Source organism: Photinus pyralis, unplaced genomic scaffold, assembly GCF_008802855.1.
Source record: "Photinus pyralis isolate 1611_PpyrPB1 unplaced genomic scaffold, Ppyr1.3 Ppyr1.4_LG3b, whole genome shotgun sequence".
Classification (NCBI taxonomy): Eukaryota; Metazoa; Arthropoda; class Insecta; order Coleoptera; family Lampyridae; genus Photinus; species Photinus pyralis.
In genome coordinates, this window is record NW_022170510.1 from 10415469 (window position 1) to 10434522 (window position 19054).

General features: G+C 37.2%; 2 protein-coding genes across 6 annotated transcripts; both read left to right on the forward strand.

The window, feature by feature from the left end:
* The first annotated feature begins 2126 nt into the window (after nt 1-2126).
* LOC116167488 (thyrotropin-releasing hormone-degrading ectoenzyme-like) lies at nt 2127-9392 on the forward strand. The gene is made up of 14 exons (XM_031482878.1): nt 2127-2227; nt 3590-4046; nt 4090-4239; nt 4286-4594; nt 4641-4821; nt 4923-5070; nt 5179-5260; nt 5310-5499; nt 5579-5744; nt 5793-6067; nt 6112-6464; nt 6512-6658; nt 6716-6791; nt 9188-9392. The coding sequence occupies exons 1-14, from the start codon at nt 2203-2205 to the stop codon at nt 9332-9334; spliced, it is 2706 nt and encodes a 901-aa protein (XP_031338738.1). The 5' UTR covers nt 2127-2202; the 3' UTR covers nt 9335-9392.
* Nucleotides 9393-9882: 490 nt separating this feature from the next.
* LOC116167486 (aminopeptidase Ey-like) lies at nt 9883-16145 on the forward strand. 5 transcript variants are annotated; one of them, XM_031482866.1, is made up of 15 exons: nt 9894-10031; nt 10173-10264; nt 12608-13086; nt 13134-13283; nt 13332-13655; nt 13702-13885; nt 13935-14176; nt 14228-14399; nt 14451-14640; nt 14688-14968; nt 15018-15199; nt 15252-15422; nt 15471-15617; nt 15671-15749; nt 15801-16145. In XM_031482866.1, exons 3-15 carry the CDS (start codon nt 12620-12622, stop codon nt 16032-16034), a joined length of 2823 nt encoding a protein of 940 aa, XP_031338726.1. In that variant the 5' UTR covers nt 9894-10031; nt 10173-10264; nt 12608-12619; the 3' UTR covers nt 16035-16145. The 5 variants fall into 5 exon arrangements, with proteins under 5 accessions (XP_031338728.1, XP_031338726.1, XP_031338731.1 ...); XM_031482868.1 differs by lacking the exon at nt 10173-10264 and having other exon boundaries at nt 9883-10031; XM_031482871.1 differs by lacking the exon at nt 9894-10031 and having other exon boundaries at nt 10047-10264; nt 13344-13655.
* Nucleotides 16146-19054: the final 2909 nt, after the last annotated feature.

The window sequence follows — 19054 nt, forward strand, 5'->3', positions numbered from 1 at the left end:
TCCATCAAAGGAAAGGTGTGAGGCGGCGAGAGGATCTATCAAAGGGAAGTGTGAAAACTTCAAAGAACATTTGCCGCTTAACTAAATGTCGGAAGAGGGTTCCATCAAAGGAAAGGTGTGAGGCGGCGAGAGGATCTATCAAAGGGAAGTGTGAAAACTTCAAAGAATATTTGCCGCTTAACGAAATGTCGGAAGAGGGTTCCCTCAAAGGAAAGGTGGGAGGCGGCGAGAGGATCTATCAAAGGGAAGTGTGAAAACTTCAAAGAATATTTGCCGCTTAACGAAATGTCGGAAGAGGGTTCCATCAAAGGAAAGGTGTGAGGCGGCGAGAGGATCTATCAAAGGGAAGTGTGAAAACTTCAAAGAACATTTGCCGCTTAACTAAATGTCGGAAGAGGGTTCCATCAAAGGAAAGGTGTGAGGCGGCGAGAGGATCTATCAAAGGGAAGTGTGAAAACTTCAAAGAACATTTGCCGCTTAACTAAATGTCGGAAGAGGGTTCCCTCAAAGGAAAGGTGTGAGGCGGCGAGAGGATCTATCAAAGGGAAGTGTGAAAACTTCAAAGAATATTTGCCGCTTAACGAAATGTCGGAAGAGGGTTCCATCAAAGGAAAGGTGTGAGGCGGCGAGAGGATCTATCAAAGGGAATGTGTGAAAACTTCAAAGAATATTTGCCGCTTAACTAAATGTCGGAAGAGGGTTCCATCAAAGGAAATGTGTGAGGCGGCGAGAAGATCTATCAAAGGGATGTGTGAAAACTTCAAAGAATATTTGCCGCTTACCGAAATGTCGGAAGAGGGTTCCCTCAAAGGAAAGGTGTGAGGCGGCGAGAGGATCTTATCAAAGGGAAGGGTCAAAACTTCAAAGAACATCTGCGGCTTAACGAAATGTCGGAAGGGGGTTCCATCAAAGGAAAGGTGTGAGGCGGCGAGGAGGTCTATCAAAGGGAAGGGGCAAAACTTCAAAGAACATCTGCGGCTTATCGAAATGTCGGAAGAGGGTCCCATCAAAGGAAAGGTGTGAGGCGGCGAGGAGGTCTATCAAAGGGAAGGGTCAAAACTTCAAAGAACATCTGCGGCTTATCGAAATGTCGGAAGAGGGGTCCATCAAAGGAACGGTGTGAGGCGGCGAGAAGGTCCATCAAAGGGAAGGATCAAAACTTCAAAGAACATGTGCGGCTTAACTAAATGTCGGAAGAGGGNTCTTTGCTTACATCAAAGTATTCTCTGAAAATAGCTACTTGGAATACGTCAAAAGTCCTACTACAACCAGTATATAGTTGATCCTTAAATTGTACAGGACCTTTTCCCCTTCAGGGTTTTGGTAACTTTTCACTTATTGCGGTTTGGACTTTCTACCGTGTTCGGTCGATCCCTTTTGTTGGCCTGACGATGGACGGAACGAATAAATGCTCTACTACAGTTAGCCGGGAGCAAAATTTCAACCTGAACGTCCTTCAGGTCTACGCACCTACAGCGGACAAGGTATTTGGAAATAGGGTGTTGTTTTTCTATCTGCCAATGGTGACTCTGTTGGAATACAGAAAAGTTTGTAGGTGTGTGTACCTATAATGATACACTCTCTATATGTGTGATTGTCTGTGTTTCACTTGAAACAATTAAAAAGGTGACTCCAACGTCCGTTGTAAAATAAAGTGCCATAGGGTTGCCATATATGCCTGATTTTTAATGGGTGATGTTTTGTCTGGAGCTGATGTTTCAAACCTGCAAAAACGTTGCGATTGACAAAATGCTACGAATTTAGGAAAAAAATAATAAGAAGGGATCAAATGCTCAAGAACCCAATTTGCGGTTCTAACCCCAGAGAAAAAGAAAAATCTCAATGATATGTCGTTAATTACCCTATATCGTCCACTACCAATTTTCGAGTATTTAACTAAACGAAATGAATTTTGATCCGTTAAAAATCTGATTAAAAAAGGTTAAATTGTATATAGTAGGTACATAAGCATATACCTATAGTTACACATTGTTTTTCAAATATCGTCCCTGTAAACGCAAAATATGGGTAGAGGGTAATTTTAAATAGGCAATCTTGCGTAATACGAATAACGCAATTTGTTAATGTTTCTTTCTAAGAATCATAATTATATCTTCTTGCGATAATGATTATACTGTGTTCAAGTATTTAGTAGGGTAAAGATAAATTGCGATGTGCTTGTGATATTTTAACTAGAATATAATGATTAGTGAGAAAACAATTTTGAGTAAGTTAGGGGTTATTTACTAATTCTCAATAAACAAAAGTTGATGGACTTTGGCAAACTGCGTTTATATTGATTCGAAGTTACACATTTTTGCATTAATTCAATAACGTAATACGTTTACTCAGAATATGGCTTCTTTTTGGTCACATTTTTTGCAAACTTCTCGATCGTTTGAACAAAATAAAAAAAAATGTTACAGAAAGGTTTTATCACAATAAGAGTAACTACATCCAAGACAAAGCAACTTTTTTTAATGTTCGTATACAAAACTATGAAACGACATTGCATAGGAAATCAATATTTAAACCGAATTATACGACTTATCATTTATTAAGTGGCGACATTGACCTCTAACAGTAGTCATTTTTTTAATCAATGAATATTTTAACGTTTGTAACGCGCTGGTATTTTTTATTTTCCAAAACCAATACAAGCATCTATACAGGGTGGTGACTTGCGTAACGCATCATAGGGATTTCAATGTAAAATTCATAACATGCGATTATTGGCTCCCCAAATTATTTTAGAGCAAACATGTATTAAGGTTTTTTGTAGAAAAAAATTTTTTACATCAATTAACCGTATTAGTTTTCAATTTTTTGCATAATAAACACGGAAAATTGGAAAAATAAAACCCGCCTCTTTTTCAATAATCTGCGATGCCATGGAATTTTCTAAAACAAAAAGATATCCAGTTATCAATTAGCAGCAGTTCGAAATGGATTTTATGATCGACTTGGTTACCTACTGTCTTGCAGTTAATGGTGACTTATTCGAACATTTATTGTAAATTGTCATATTAGGAAACCGTTTTTAGTAATTTGGTCTTTCTTTATGTTGAATTCGCTGTTCTAAATATAATACTTTTTGATAGAATTTGATTTGTTTTATAGCAGACATTCCATGGCATGACGGATATTGGCGTAGTTTTTGTATTATAAAATTCCATGGCATCACAGATTATTGAAAAAGATGGGGGTTTATTTTTCCAATTTTCCGTCTTTATTATGCAAAAAATTGAAAACTAATACGGTTGATTGACGTAAAAAATTTTTTTCTACAAAAAACCTTAATACATTTTTACTCTAAAATAATTTGGGGAGCCAATAATGGCATGTTAGGAATTTTACATTAAAATCCCTATGATGCGTTACGCAAGTCACCACCCTGTATACGTACTTTCACTTACACTCACTTGGTCCCCAATTCGGAAGATGATGCCCATTTTTCTTTTACCCGTTTTGTCTACCATACTTTCGTTGTAACTGAAGAAACTATAGATTTTATGGGTATCAAAAGTGCTTTTGTGCATCTGAGATGAAGTAATAAATTTTGTTTTCCTAAATGGATCTTGAATTTTAGGGACATTGCCCAACGTCCTAGTCTTATCCTTCTGCGCCTCATCAGTTGGTGCAATTCTAGAAAAGGCAGATGACTCATTCCGATTACCTTCAACGATACAACCTCTTCAATACAATTTATCAATAGAGCCAAACTTCGCAAACATCACAAAAGCATATTTCAACGGGAGTCTTTCTATAGACCTCAAAGTAATCTCTACAACGGACCAAATTACGTTGCATGCTAGAGATCTGTTCATTGATTCGCGCGCTCTTCAAATCGTCGATAATGGAACGAGTCAAAAAATTAGTAACATCACAGTGGATACCACAAGAGACTTCTATACGATTGGTCTATTCCAACCATTACGGGAAAATCACCACGTTGTTCTCATCATCGGAAAGTTCTCAGGAAGGCTGAAATTTGACAAGGTTGGATTTTACTTGGCAAAGTATAGGAACAAGGCGAATAAGGAGAGGTAACATTAAAATTTACAGATGATGTGCCACATTGAAAAATAGATTTTTAGCCCTAACCGATTTTCAACCGATTGGAGCACGTAAAGCTTTCCCCTGCTTTGATGAACCTTCCTTCAAATCAAAATTCATCATTTCGATTGTACGCGGAAAGGAATACATCTCTGTTTCTAACGAGCAACTAGTTAGGACTGTGTAAATCGGCCCTTTTGGTTAACTCAACCTCACAAATGCGTTTTAGAGATCTGGGAAACGGGCGGTTTCTCGACATCTACAAAGAAACTGTGAAAATGTCAACGTACCTTATTGCGTTTTCCGTCTCTGATTATCAGCGCACCGTACAAAAGGGACTGTTTCGAGTGTATGCCCCGCCCGAAGTTATCCAAAGAGGAAAAACAGACCTTGTGCTATCCATTGCCAACGATGCTTTGAAGGTCCTAGAGAATTATACTGGCATTAAATATGCGATGGGTAAATTAGATCTATTCGCTGTGCCGACTGATTATTTTGAACCGGGAGGAATGGAAAACTGGGGACTGATCACGCTTAGGTATTAGGCACCATTTTATACACTTCTTCTTAAGTAGAAGTTCTAGTGAGAAGAATTTAATTTGCACAAATGAGTCGACCATTGACCAAATTCGTAAGTGTACATTATTGACCGGACACGAAATTGCTCACCAGTGGTTTGGGAATTTGGTCACACCAACCTGGTGGAATTTCCTATGGTTGAGTGAGGGGTTTTCTACCTATATGGAATATTACACCACCTCACTGGTGAGTTTTTGGGTTGGAATTAGGTTCGCTTGATATAATGCGCGTATCTATTTCATATAATTTCGTTCGTATAACAAATGAGAGTAAACTTGTTCTTTTAGATGCGTCCATCGTGGAAGATGATGGATCAATTTCTGGTTTTCTTGATGCAGCCACTACTCAAAATGGATACAAAAGGCTCTTATTATCTTAATTTTCACCCTCAATATGCAGGATCACTACCAGTTGCGTATACTAGTTACTTTAAAGGTAATGAGTTCAATCGATCGTTCATCATGGCTAAAAAAGTTCTCCAATCATTGCCATGCGGTTCAATGGCGTCTTTATACAACTAATTTTTCGATTGGTTGGTTTCAGGCGCCGCAATAGTGAGAATGTTAGAACACATACTAACCCAAGACACATTTCAGTTAGGGATCAGAATGTATTTAAAAAAATTGTAAGTTTGGCTTCCCATCGCTTAGTAAAATTCAATGAGTGTTCCATAGTGCATATGGTTCAGTGAGCCCTAAAGATCTCTACGACACTTTCCAAACTGCCATCAATTACCGTAACAACACCCATCTATTAGCAAATGTAAGTGTTAGTGAAATAATGAGCACTTGGGATTCATTCCCTGGATATCCAGTGGTCAACGTTTCTCGAAATTATTACGATGGATCGATCATACTATCTCAGGTGAGAATACAAGCATCATTGCCTTGTGTTTAAATATGGTATGAGTAGATTCTCGAGTAAGCATTTGCCGAATCTCTAGGAATCTTTCGGTAACTCAAACGTTGATCATCTCTGGTATATTCCCATTAATTTCGTTGAGGGCACGAGTACGTTAACAACACCTCAGATGTGGCTCAAGGAGAAGTCTGTCATTTTTTATCCAAATGCTTCTATAAACTGTATATTGGTTAACAATCAACAAACAGGTACCTACCTAGTCATAAACCTTGCAAAACCACCTGATTCCCCCTAAGGCTATTACAGGGTAAATTACGATATCAGAATTTGGAGATCACTCACGCGCCGATTGACCAACAATAGACTGGATGTTCACGTTTCAAACAGGGCGCAATTGCTAGATGACGCTTTTGAATTGGCACACTTCAATTATATACCGTACGACATACCCTTAGGCTTAAGCCTTTATTTACGTAGAGAAGTGGAATCTTTGCCCTTTTTGGCATTCTTCAATAACATAGAGAAGGTAAAACTTTATCTAGAGTCACTGGGAAAAGAAGAGATGTTTAAGGTGAGTTTGAAATGGTGAAACTTTTACCTAATAATGGTTTTCAGAATTACATAAAAAACTTACTTGAGGATCTTTATCGGAGTTTAGGTTTTGAAGAGACGGAGTTGGATGAATACCTAAACAAACATAGTCGAATAAGTATCATTACATGGGCCTGCAATTTAAATTTATTCAACTGTAGAGACCAAGCTTTGAAAGCCGTGAGATCTTGGCTGTCGAATGGTACAAAGATCGCTATAAACTTAGAGGTGCCAATTATGTGTGGTGCCATGCAAATGGCGCCTGTTGACGACTGGAAAATGTTGTATGCGAAATACGAATCCATCCCAGATGGGGAAAGGAAGTGGAAATTACTGACTGGCTTGGGCTGTACGAGCCACAAAATGTTTCTAGAGAAGTACCTAGCTCCGTTAAAAGTCACGCCGATAATTAGTTTTTGGTAAGGATTTTAGATTTAATCTTTATGAAGAGTAGCGGTGTTAGTGTTGCGGATAAAAAAATTGCGCTCATGAGGATTCTGCAAATCGATCAGACCAGAGTTGAGATGATTTTCAAATATTTTATAAGGCACGTCTCTTCTACAAATGAGATGTAAGTCTCTCATACAATCGCAGTTTCGGAAGTGTATAGGTAACGAAATTGTTTCAGCTATCAAGAGTTGCGAGTAGCGGACGTTTTGTGTAAATACATCACATCGCAACAACAATTAGAGTTATTAAATATGGTGAGCCTTTCTCAGCTATTTCAACTGAGTCGCCTTGAAGAAGTCAGTCCGTCCGTCCGCTTGTTGCGTGTTAATATACACGGTGTCCATTTTTCGAGTGCCACTATGGGGATCTCACTTATCTTAAGAAATAGAAAGTTGGTTAAATGGGGGCAAAGTTGCCAATTTTCGTGCCGAATAAGAATCTGAAAAGAAATTTGAAATATCTTCAATAGTTTTGAAGATATCACAAAAAAACGAAAATGTCTAATTTTCGTTTTCAATTTTTTTATGATAAACTAATCATAGTAGACATTTCTAATTAACACATTATTCGGACACTTTTTAATGGAGATTTCAAATATGGCATCCTGTTTTTAATAACTTACAAGATGAAGGAGAAACACGTGGCAACTTTAGTTTTTCTTATGTGCGCCATTTTGAATTTTCACATTTTGAGATTACGTCTTTTTTTCTCTTTACAACGATATATCACACATGGTGGTTCAGTACCACATTTTTCCTAAAAATACAATTTTTAATTTTTTGAGAAGAGTGCTTTGGAAAAAGAAAACGTTCATTTGTTGTGAACAAATGTTTGACAGTTTGATCCATCTGTCTGGTTGCAGCGTTGTCAGAGAAGTAGAAATTCGATTTTCATCTGAACAGAATTGAACTTTCGGTTTGCAAGAATTATAATTTAAATTAGAACAAAATACATAACAACATGTGTTCAAATTAATCAAATTGCCCACCTCCTAATTCTGAGCACAGTGCCACTCTCTTCCTAAGATTTGCTATGGCTCTTGACATATCCCTTCTTCTAATCTTGTGCCTGAGAGTGCTCACAATTCTATAACGAAGTTCATCAAGGTCGGCTGGCAATGTTTTGTAAATTTCATTTTCATTGTTCCCACAAAAAATAGTCCAAGGGAGACAGGTCAGGTGACCGCGCCGGCCAGAATACGTCGCCATTATTAGCAATAACATGATTGAGGAACAATTCCGATAAGCATTCCCCAACCCCCCTAGCACTATGGGGCGGTGCGTCATCTTGCTGGAACCATATGGAGTTCAAACTATGAAGAGGAACGTTATTGTCAATAAAATCGGTTAGAAATGTCCTCAGGAAATAGAGGTACCGATCAGCATTTAGAGTCTCTTAAGGACCATGTATCGCCCAATAAACCGACCCATACGTTAACGGTAAAACGTATTTGTTGTCGTCGTTCTTGAAATTGATGAGAATTTTCAATTGACCAGTAATGTTCATTGTCAAAATTTCAAAATTTTTTCTGCTTGCAAAATTGCCTGCTCCTATTCATTGGATCTATCACCATATTACTGTCTACATCTTTTAAAAGAACTATATTCGCCCAAGTTTTTATGCAGCAAAGAAAAATACCTCAAACTAGATTGTTGCCACTCTGCATAACGCTGGAAGTATGTTGCAGCAGCCATGTGGGCATTTCGATGAGAAGTGTAGTAAATTTGGATCATATCTGTTTGATCTGCACTTGAAAAAGGCATTTTCGCATACAACTAGCATAAACCTAAATGGCACTATAACTCTCGCCAGGAAAGATTGCCGGTCACAGAACACTTGATCCCGATCTACAATCTCTGTTTTTCGTAAGGTATTAGCGACTTCCGGGATCGTATCGTGTCAACGTTGAACGAAAAGACTTTTTGTTTCAACATTAGCACGATCCTATTCCAGAAGTCGCTCGCATCTTAATAAAAACAAAGATTGTCAATCGACGCAAGGTGTGTTGTGACCGGAAATCTTTCCTGGCGAGAGTTATACATGAAATAAGTCAACCTTTTGTTCACAACAAAAGAACGTTTTCTTTTTCCAAAGCACTCTTCTCAAATAATTAAAAATTGTATTTTTAGGAAAAATGTGATACTGAACCACCATGTGTGTATATCGTTGTAAAGAGAAAAAAAGACGTAATCTCAAAATGTGAAAATTCAAAATGGCGCTCATAAGAAAAACTAAAGTTGCCACGTGTTTCTCCGTCATCTTGAAAGTTATTAAAAACAGGATGCCATATTTGAACTCTCCATTAAAAATTGTCCGAATAATGTGTTAATTAGAAATGTCTACTATGATTAGTTTATCATAAAAAAATTAAAAACGAAAATTAGAAATTTTCGTTTTTTTGCGATATCTTCAAAACTATTGAAGATATTTCAAATTTCTTTTCAGATTCTTATTCGGCACGAAAATTGGCAACTTTGCCCCTATTTAACCAACTTTCTATCTCTTAAGATAAGTGAGATCCCCATAGTGGCACTCGAAAAATGGACACCGTATATTGTTCAAAAACATCACGTTGTTGAATATCATGCTCCTAAAGGCACCTCGAACAGAATAAGTAACCGTCTGAATAATGTTTAATGCCTTTTTTTAGTTGAGGTTATCATTTCCGCATTCATCCGCAATTCGTTCGTGTTTGAATCATGTTAACAACAATATGGCATGGCTGCGCGAAGACAGGCTGAAGACCATAGTTAAGTGGTTTGAAGATTATGAACGATACTCAAAAAATATCGTGTAATGTAAATTGAGAACAATTTTATAATTTTTTTGTTCTTAAATAAACATTAATCATCGCCCATTTTTTTTTAAAAAACGACCATGAAAATGGTTACCGATATAAAGGTCATTTGGACCCCGTGCTGCTTGGATTACTGTAGCTGTTTTTCAAAGTACTTATAGCATTTGATCTGGTGTATAAGAACCATTCTCTCCACATGCATTCCACCTTTCGACGCAGCGCCCAAAAAATATCTTCAATTATTTCGGGTAAATTGCAAAAAAAAGCGTAGGGGAAAGAACCTTCGGAGTGGATTTCGTATGTGATTTTTAAATACGAGGATTTACTGTATTCTAACCTCGCCACGTAAATTTTCACACAAAGGTGTGTAGGCACTTATTTTTACGGTTTTGTTACCAGCACAATTGCTATAATTTATATAATTTATATCGTTGAGCAATTCGTAAAAAATTATTGACTCTCTTTTGTATAAAATTCGGACCGTGAAATAAGTTTGCGCTAAGGTACTTATAGTAAGCATCTTTCTAGCCGTCTAACGAGATTACATTTTTAATTACAATGTGGGACAATTAAATGCAATGCAAATATTTGACACGATTACGTCAGAGAAGATTTTCTCAGGATAATCGGAAATTCCTATTGTAATAATTGTTTACAGTTAATAATTCGTTGCAGATAGAAGTGTGTTATTCGAGCGGTAAGTCGTTTTTCCATATGTAGGTACTGTAGTTTAACGTACCTACAAGTTGAATAATTATCAGTGACGAAAGGGACTTTCTACTTAATTACTTTTACTATTGAAGCGTATTAATTTAAAAATTACTGTTGAAAGTTGCAGGTGTGTTCGATGTTTACCGTTTGAAGTGAGAGTAACTGACGCGGGAGTTCCCGAACACACTGTATACAATTATACCTACCTAGTAATAGGGGGTGAGTAAAATTTTTCAATTAAATTATCTTTATTGCGGCCCATAAAGTAATCCCAGGGAGTGTCGAGTTTATAATTATTTACTCATGGTGGTTTCACTAATAAAACAGCCTGTAAATGAGTTGAAAAAATAGAGATAACTATTCTGCATGTCATTATTGTTTATCTCAGTAGGCCAGTAATTAATACCGCACGTGCTTGAATGTGATGTAATTAAACGTTTTTATAATTACAAAAATTCCCCCTTCCAAATAATAAACGTTTATTAATTGTTGAACACAATTTGAATATAACCATTTTTAAATATGACCTTCATTTGTACCCAATGACTATGCCAATGCAATGGCAAAACCACAAGCATAATAATTATTTATCAAATTTTAATTAATCATTTAAAGTTCAAAGAAATTACGTCACGTTTATCTGGCTTGATCGCTCCCATATCAAACTTCAAAATTTCATTCATGCCCAAAATTATGTTAAAAAAAATTTACACCCATTCTTGATAAATACACAACACATCTCTGGATATATTGCTAATGTAAAAGGTAAATGACCCATAATTTGACTTCAAGCAAACCAAATTGAACCAAATTTTCTCTATCCCAAATTATTGGAAATTTCTACTTATTATAATAATAAGTCGCTTTAACCAGTAGGTGTATCAAAAGTCAAATTTGCATAATTTTTGTAATAGGTAGTTATCAACAAATACAAGTCTTTCTTGTTTTATACAGTACGTTTAAATATAATTTAAAGAACTGGGTATGTGAATACATTTTTCTACGGAAATTAACTGATGTCCGATAAATTTACCGGTAGCATGAAACCTTCTTTTTAAATCGCACTCGCTGTGTCTGCTACATTATTATTCGTGCAGTTTACTATGATTTTTATTGTAACAATATTAAAGCACTTTTATAATTGCGCACCTATAATTTAGTATTGAAATAAACAGGCCAAGTTACATATTCACTAAAAATTAAACAAAACGAAACTTACGTGTGATCTACTTAATCGTTTGGTAACAACAATACAATTTATGTGATTAGGAAACAGACTTCTGTAACGGGAGCCCGGTAACACACTTATTTGATTTGATTTTTGTATGTTGAATTACAAAAAATTTTTGACTAAAATAGCCAATAGGATAGTTATTTTGATATAGTCCTTAGCGATGTCTACCACAAATGTTGGAAAATACGTTTGAATGATCTTTAAAATGAGGTGTCACTGATCCTCTCTTCCCCATTCAAATTTTTTGAGTTGCTTATGTATCTTCATTATAGGGTTGATCCAATTTCATGTAAGCCCCTTAAATATATGACGTGTTTTTGTTTTTCCGTAGATTTTTTGTTACGGCTCATATATTTGGGGTGGTAGGTTTTCAAATTGATACACTGTATGCTACTTTGAAATGTTGGTGAATGATTCCTGCTACTGTGGTTATCGATTCAAAAAATATGCCGCAATTTTATTTTCGTTTGCCAACAAAGACAAACATGCTACCAATTACCTAAATGCAACCTGATAACGAAACTTGGTCGAGAGTTTAACATATCAATGACATAGGTAGCGAACACCCACAGTCGGCGGCGCGTTTGTTACTTTTATAGATACCTACTCACCTACTATCCATAAATGTCTAAAGTGCTAGCTCGCTAATCAATTACCATTCCCCTTTATAACAAATAGTATTAAAAGATAGCAATGTATGCACAATAATTCTTTTACACTGGAGGACCTATAGATAGGTAGGAGATTATACTTTATTATCAGTCAGCGTTAGAATGTGTACCACCAAAGATATTTTGGGAACTAAATGTATGCTTGTTTGAGGAAACTTACCATCATAAATTAGTAGTATTCGTAAAAGAAAAGGTACATTCCTGCTATTTATGCGCGTTGGTTTGTTGGTACACTAGGTGAGTGCTCTCTCCTGTCTTTTTTTTGGGAAATATGTATCTATATCAAAAAAATTTCTGAGGATTTAAGTCTTTAACTGTGTTCTTATAAAAAAGGTCATAAAAATGGATTAACGTTATCACATTGATATTAGGAATTTTATAATACCCTTTTCTACCATTTCAAAATCAGTTGGTGTAGTGGTATATGTACACCATGAGATAGTTTTTTCAGATTAGTTGTTTTATCGTGAGCACATCGAATCCGTTGGTATGCAATAGATCATTCGAGTTATTATCTAAATGTCAATACTGTTTTCAATGTTACTTTGAATAAAGCTTATTGATCTCCCCATATCGATAAAGGTACGATTGATATTATTCTTGCGCTAATTGCTCATTGCCCTTCTTGTGTGAGTTCCATGTTTTCTTTTGTTATAGTTACCTTCAACTATGAGCTACCTAAAGGTTTTATTTCCACTACTCGTGCTCCTCAACGGGGTGAAAACCGACGGTGACAACGAAAAGCAAAAATACCGCCTAAATGGAAATTTAATACCGTCCACTTACGAGGTTGAAGTAACCGTGATGGACAACTTTGGAAGCACGGCGCAATTTTTTGGGAATGTCAAGATACGTTTTAGGGCAAAGTTGCAAACTTCGGAGATTACGTTGCATTCCAATAAGTTAAAATTTGACGCCACGCATATCCAAATATCCCACGATCCTCCTCAAACCCCAATCGCCGTCTCAGACGTCACCTTTAACAGTGCGCTAGAGATGGTTACCATTAAAACGCAGTCTCCTATATCGATAAATAGCTCCTATATTCTTTCGGTTAATAATTATGAAGGATTTTTGGACTTGGACATGAATGGGTTTTACCGCAGCTATTATAACAATTCGAAAGGGGAATCTGAGTAAGTAAACGTTCATTATTACATTATTTTGTAGTCTCTGAACGCAGATGGATTGCGGTAACACAGTTTCAGCCAACCTCGGCACGAAGAGCTTTCCCATGCTTCGATGAACCACAATACAAAGCAAAATTTGACATGGTTATTAATCATCCTTTAGATTACTACGCTGTGAGTAACGCTGAGATTAAAACTATTGAGTAAGTATTTGCTGGGCCCGTGTTAAAAAACAGGGTATAGTGGCAAAGACTTATTTTTAGAACTTCCACAAAGTCAAAGAAAACGATTTTTAATTCTTCGCCTATTATGTCCACCTACTTAGTTGCATTTGCCGTTACGAAATACGCGGCCATGACGGTTTCGACGAATAATATAAAGCATTCGATATGGTCATCAATGGAAACGATACGCGATAGCCAATACGCATTGTCTGTTAGTCCAAAATTACTCAAAGTCATGGAAAATTTTACCAAAATACCTTATTCAGTATCGGGGCTAACAAAGCTTGACCAATTTTCAATACCCGATTTTTCGGCAGGTGCTATGGAAAACTGGGGAATGGTCACATACAGGTAGAAACTAACCGAAAAGCTCAACCGACCGATTTGAAACTTTTAGGGAAACAGCAATTCTTTGGGATCCCTATGAAAACAGTCGACGAAACAAGCAAAGAGTGGGAACTGTTGTGGCCCACGAACTGTCACATATGCTTTTCGGAAATTTAGTTACCACAAAATGGTGGTCAAGTACCTGGCTTAATGAAGGATTCGCCACCTTCTTTGAGTACTTTTCACTTGCCCAGGTATAGGTAGTCGAAGAATTTCGATGACCTAATTAAAATCTTGTTGCAGATTGAAAATGATTGGGAGTTGGATTTGCAATTCATCATTGAAGAGCACCAACGCGTTCTTGTCTCCGACTCTTTAGAAAAAGCGAAACCGCTGACAAATCCGAATGTTTTTACTCCAGGTGACATTAGCGGTATGTTTGGTTCTATTAGCTATAGTAAAGGCGGCAGCGTTATTCGTATGATGTCTTTATTTCTGGGCGAAACGACATTTTTCGATGGCTTAAATCTCTACCTCACAGATCTGTAAAGCCAGGCTTTTGAAATAACACGAAACGCTAATTAGTATGGTTGCAGTAAATTTAACTCCAGCGAACCAGAAGATCTCTTCAAAAAAATACAAGAAAAGGTAGAGGTGAGCAACCAGCTGCCTACTAATCTGTCGGCCATTATGAATTCGTGGACGGAAAAACACGGATTTCCAATGATTACGGTTAACAAATCTGATAGCAACTTAATTCTTACACAGGTTGATCAACACACCACTTACCTACCGTTATCTAAAGCTTAATAATTTCAGTCCCAATTCTTTTCAAATACCACACCGCCTACTAAGTGGTACATACCAGTCACTTATACCACGTCCGTTGAAAAAAAGTTTAGTGACCTAAAAGCGAAAAAGTGGATGTTGCCGACTGAATCAGAAACTGTGATCAACGGCGTTTGGACCCCTCAAGTTAGCTGGGTCATTCTTAACGTTGGCGTTTCAGGTAACAACATTAATCTCCGTTGACTCGATCACCTGTCTCTGTTTCAGCGTTTGTGAGGGTTAACTACGATGACGCCCTTTGGACTGGTCTACAACATGCATTGCACAAGGAAAACTTCGACGGTATCACGCCAATCAACAGAGCCCAAATCGTGGACGACGCAATGAATCTGGCCCGTGCAGATGTTCTAACTTACGAAAGGGCATTCAACATCATCTCCTTCCTACAGAAGGACAACGACTACTACCCATGGCAATCTGCCTTCAATGCATTTGTGTATTTAAGGAGAAGAATTGATAAAGAGTCTGCTTTGGGCAAATCTCTTGATGTAAGGAGACTAATGAAGTTAATGATGATCACAATCTTGATCGTTTTAGAAACACATCCAACGTATGATGAACACTCTGTACAAGAGCGTCGATTTTAATAACAACAACAAACGACACGTTGAAATGCTAAAAAAAGCAATGGCTTTGACTTGGGCTTGTCAATTGAGTGTCAGCGACTGCACATCGCAAGCCCAAGCCCTTTTCACCGATTATATGACCAAAAATAAAACGTACCCACACGCCTTTATCTCAAGAACGCATTAATAAAGTATAGATTTTCAGGATTGATCCCAATCTGCGAAGTGTGGTATACTGTACTGCTGTAAGAACGACAGGCAAATCTGAAAACTGGGAATATTTATGGAAGAAACTAGAACAAAGTCAAAGGGCCTCTGAAAGTGTCACAATAATATCGGCTTTGGGATGCACACAAAACACCAATCTCCTCCATAGGTTAGTCTCGAAGAGTTGAATGCGTAATTTCTATCAGTTACTTATTAGGTATTTGAACGAGTCAATCAAAGAGAACTCTACGATACGAAGACAGGACGGGCAGTCAGTTTTCAACTCGGTTATATCAGGAAGCTCAAAAGGAGTTGCTATCGGACTTCAATTTCTAATAGATCATTTTGAATCGATTTCAACAAGGCACAGACATAACCATAGTGTATGTTGAACGATATTCTAACTGTGAGTTTTAGCTATGGCGGTATGAATGCTTTGACTAGTGTTATTAACGGATTAGCTGATCGATTAACGACAAAGGAAGATGTTGCAAGGGTAATCAGATGTTTATGTTATATAAGTAATTGCCAATGAAATCAATTGCAGTTAGAAGAGTTTATATCGAAGAATAGGGATAAATTAAAGGATGCGGCGACCGCAGCTGATACTGCAATCGAAACCGCAAAGAAGAATTTGGAATGGGTTGTGAAGAATGAAAAGGAGCTGATGCAGTACCTTCAGAATACGGATGAAGGGAAGGGCAATGATAGTAACAAAGTCAAAAGCACGTTTGTGCTTGTTTTTACCTTTGTCGGTGTTGCGTTAAAAAGATGGTTGTAGCCATTAGTGTAGGTGTATTATAGATAATTTTACTGTTACGGAGTAAGTACCTAATCCTAAAGTGTTAACTACTGTGGCTAACTAAATAGCCAATAAAGCTTTTTAAGATTACTCGTAGGTATTTTTTGGGTCAATTTTGATTGTATTCCGCCAAGGGAAGAGAAGGAATTAAGTGTTTTCGGTATAGTACTTTAATTTCTCGAAAAGAACTCAAGTTCAACCTTATTGCATTTCGATCCTGAATCCTGAATTCCGTCTAATCTCAAATCTCGAATCTTGAATTTCAAATCTCGAATTTTCAATTTAAAATCTAAGGTATTGAATTTCCTGTCTCCAGTAGCAAACAAAGTAAGTAAAGATTTAATATTAGGTATAGTCAATGGGAAGAGGCTTGAAAGAGTATACACCAACTCTAACGTGAAGGACAAAGTGATTCACAAATAAAGAAGAGCGAAACGTAAAATCTGGCGAATTAGTTTTAATTGTTCATTCGCGAATTATGTGGTTGAATGGAAGAGTGGGAAAAACTGATCCACTAAGCTCTTTGATGTTTGCTACTTCCTACTTCACACAGAAATGTATGAATCCCAGAATTTACACGGGAGAGAGAAATGAACGGGAGCAAACAACGACAATACAATCTAGTACCATTGTTTATAATAATAATAATATTTATTGGTGGTGTTTATACATAAAATATTTCCACACGTCACAGTAGGGAAGTACAATGGCCACTTTATTGTTCAGAGCCATCAAACTTGTAGTTCAAGTACTCATCGATGCTATAGAATGCTTTGGCACCAAGGAACACTCTGATTGTTTTTCTGAATTGTTGTTCTTCCAGATCCCTGATGTAGTCAGGAAGAGCATTGTAACACTTCTTCATGAAATAGTTAATGTCTCGTCCTTTTACCGTCCGATAGTAGTCTTCGACAAGGTTGTTTTTAGTCCGTACATTGTAATGACATTTATCACTGTTTTTACGAAAGGTTGGAAGGGCCTTCTTTGCGTGTGTTAGACAGGTAAATATATATATACATGGGAGTGTAAGGATGTTAAGTTTGGTGAAGGATGTTCTGCAACAATCTATATTTGCGGTTGTCAATGATTCTTATGCACTTGCGCTGGACGGAAAACACTTTAGCTGCATGGACGGAATGTCCCCAACACAGTACTGCGTAGCTTAATGTGGAGTGGATGTACCCATAGTATGCTTGTAGTAAGACCTGCTTTGTTACTCTAGGCTTTAGATTTCTTATAATGTAGTTCATTTTAGACAGTTTACTGGACAGGTACAAGGCGTGCTCTGCCCACGTCAGCTTGCCATCGATATATATACCTAACAGTTTCACTGGGGGAGATTTATCTGTATCATGGAGGCCCAGTAGCAGGGATTGATTTTTCAGTTCATTAGTACTTAGACCATTGCTCGTGAACCACTGGGTTATTCCTGACAGTAGCTTCTCAGATGATTTACTCAGGAGTTCCTTGCTGTCGGCTGTAGTAAGGGCGGTGGTATCGTCGGCAAAAGAGTTAGGTACTGATGTGGTGCTGTTGAAAGTGATGACAGGTCATTAATGAAAACAAGAAATAGGATGGGCCCCAATACAGATCCTTGAGGAACACCCATCTTCACGGCTGCATTCTTGGATTTAAGTGAGTTAAGTGTAACATATTGGGTACGATCATTGAGATACGAACGAATTAGTGCTATACTGGTCGCATCGAATTTATACTTCGCAAGTTTCTTGATCAGTAACTCGTGGCTCACACAGTCAAATGCCTTTGTTAGGTCAAAGAGAGACATTTGTGAGACTCGTTTAGATTCAAACCCCTGCTTCACAAACTGTAGCAAGTAATTTATGGCTGTAGTAGTTGACCTGCCATTGCGGAAGCCAAATTGACAAGTGCTGAATAGGTTGTTCTCTTCAAAATACTGCTGTATTTGTTTTTTCATCGCCGCTTCAAAAATTTTACCAAAAATTGGGATGATGGAGATTGGTCTATAGTTTGATACCTCATCTCTGGGACCTGTTTTATGGACTGGAACCACTTTTGCAATTTTTAGGCAATCAGGAAATATGCCTTCGTTCACAGACTGGTTGATGAGTTTACAAAGGGGATAAATTATTATATTTTGCACCGTTTTGACGATTTTTAAATTGAGGTTGTATGGGTCCCTACTCAAGGTATTTTTTAGTTTTGAAATAATTTCTCGTGTTTCATTGTACGTTATTTCCCTAAATGAGAAATTTAGGTTTCCAGGAATATTGAAGTTTTCAAGGAATTTTAAAGGATTCACACTAGTTTGTGGTAAATTGTTCACTATTTAGTACCCACATCACTAAAGAAAGAGTTAAATATGTCAGCATGCAGACTGTTTGGAATTTATCTTTGTTTTACTGGGTTGTAGTTCTGTATGATGTCCCATGCAGCTTTTTGAGTGTTGGAAGATTTCTTCATGTGGTTATCATTAGCCTGTTTTTTGTACTTGTTAATTTCAGCTCTGTAGATCCTCCTGTAATCCTTTAATGTCTCGTTGCTGACGATGTTTGAGTTTTGCTTGTTTAAAAATGTTAGAAAATGAAGAACCTCTCTCCTTTTTCTTATATGATGGTTAAACCAGTGTACTTTGTATGACTGTCTGTTGTTACGAGCACTTACTTTAGATTTGCTTCCAAAAGACATGTCACATGCTGTTGTGATAATGTCAATAAATGAAGCAAACTTGTGATTTACAGTTTTGTTAGTACTGGAAATGAATGACCAGTCTGTTTGTTCCAAGGTGTTATAAAGCTTGGATAGTCCCATGTGTGTAATTGGCTTGTAGATAATGCGTTCTTTGGAAGATGTATCCTCCGGTACAACTGCGGTGTAAGTGATCATGAGGGCACTATGGTCTGAGAGATCTGGTTGCAGGACTTTTACATTGTATTTGTGAGAATCGAGGTTAGTAAAAATATTATCTATACATGAATCCTGACGCGTGTTCTCAAAGACAGTTTTGTTTAAACCAAAAG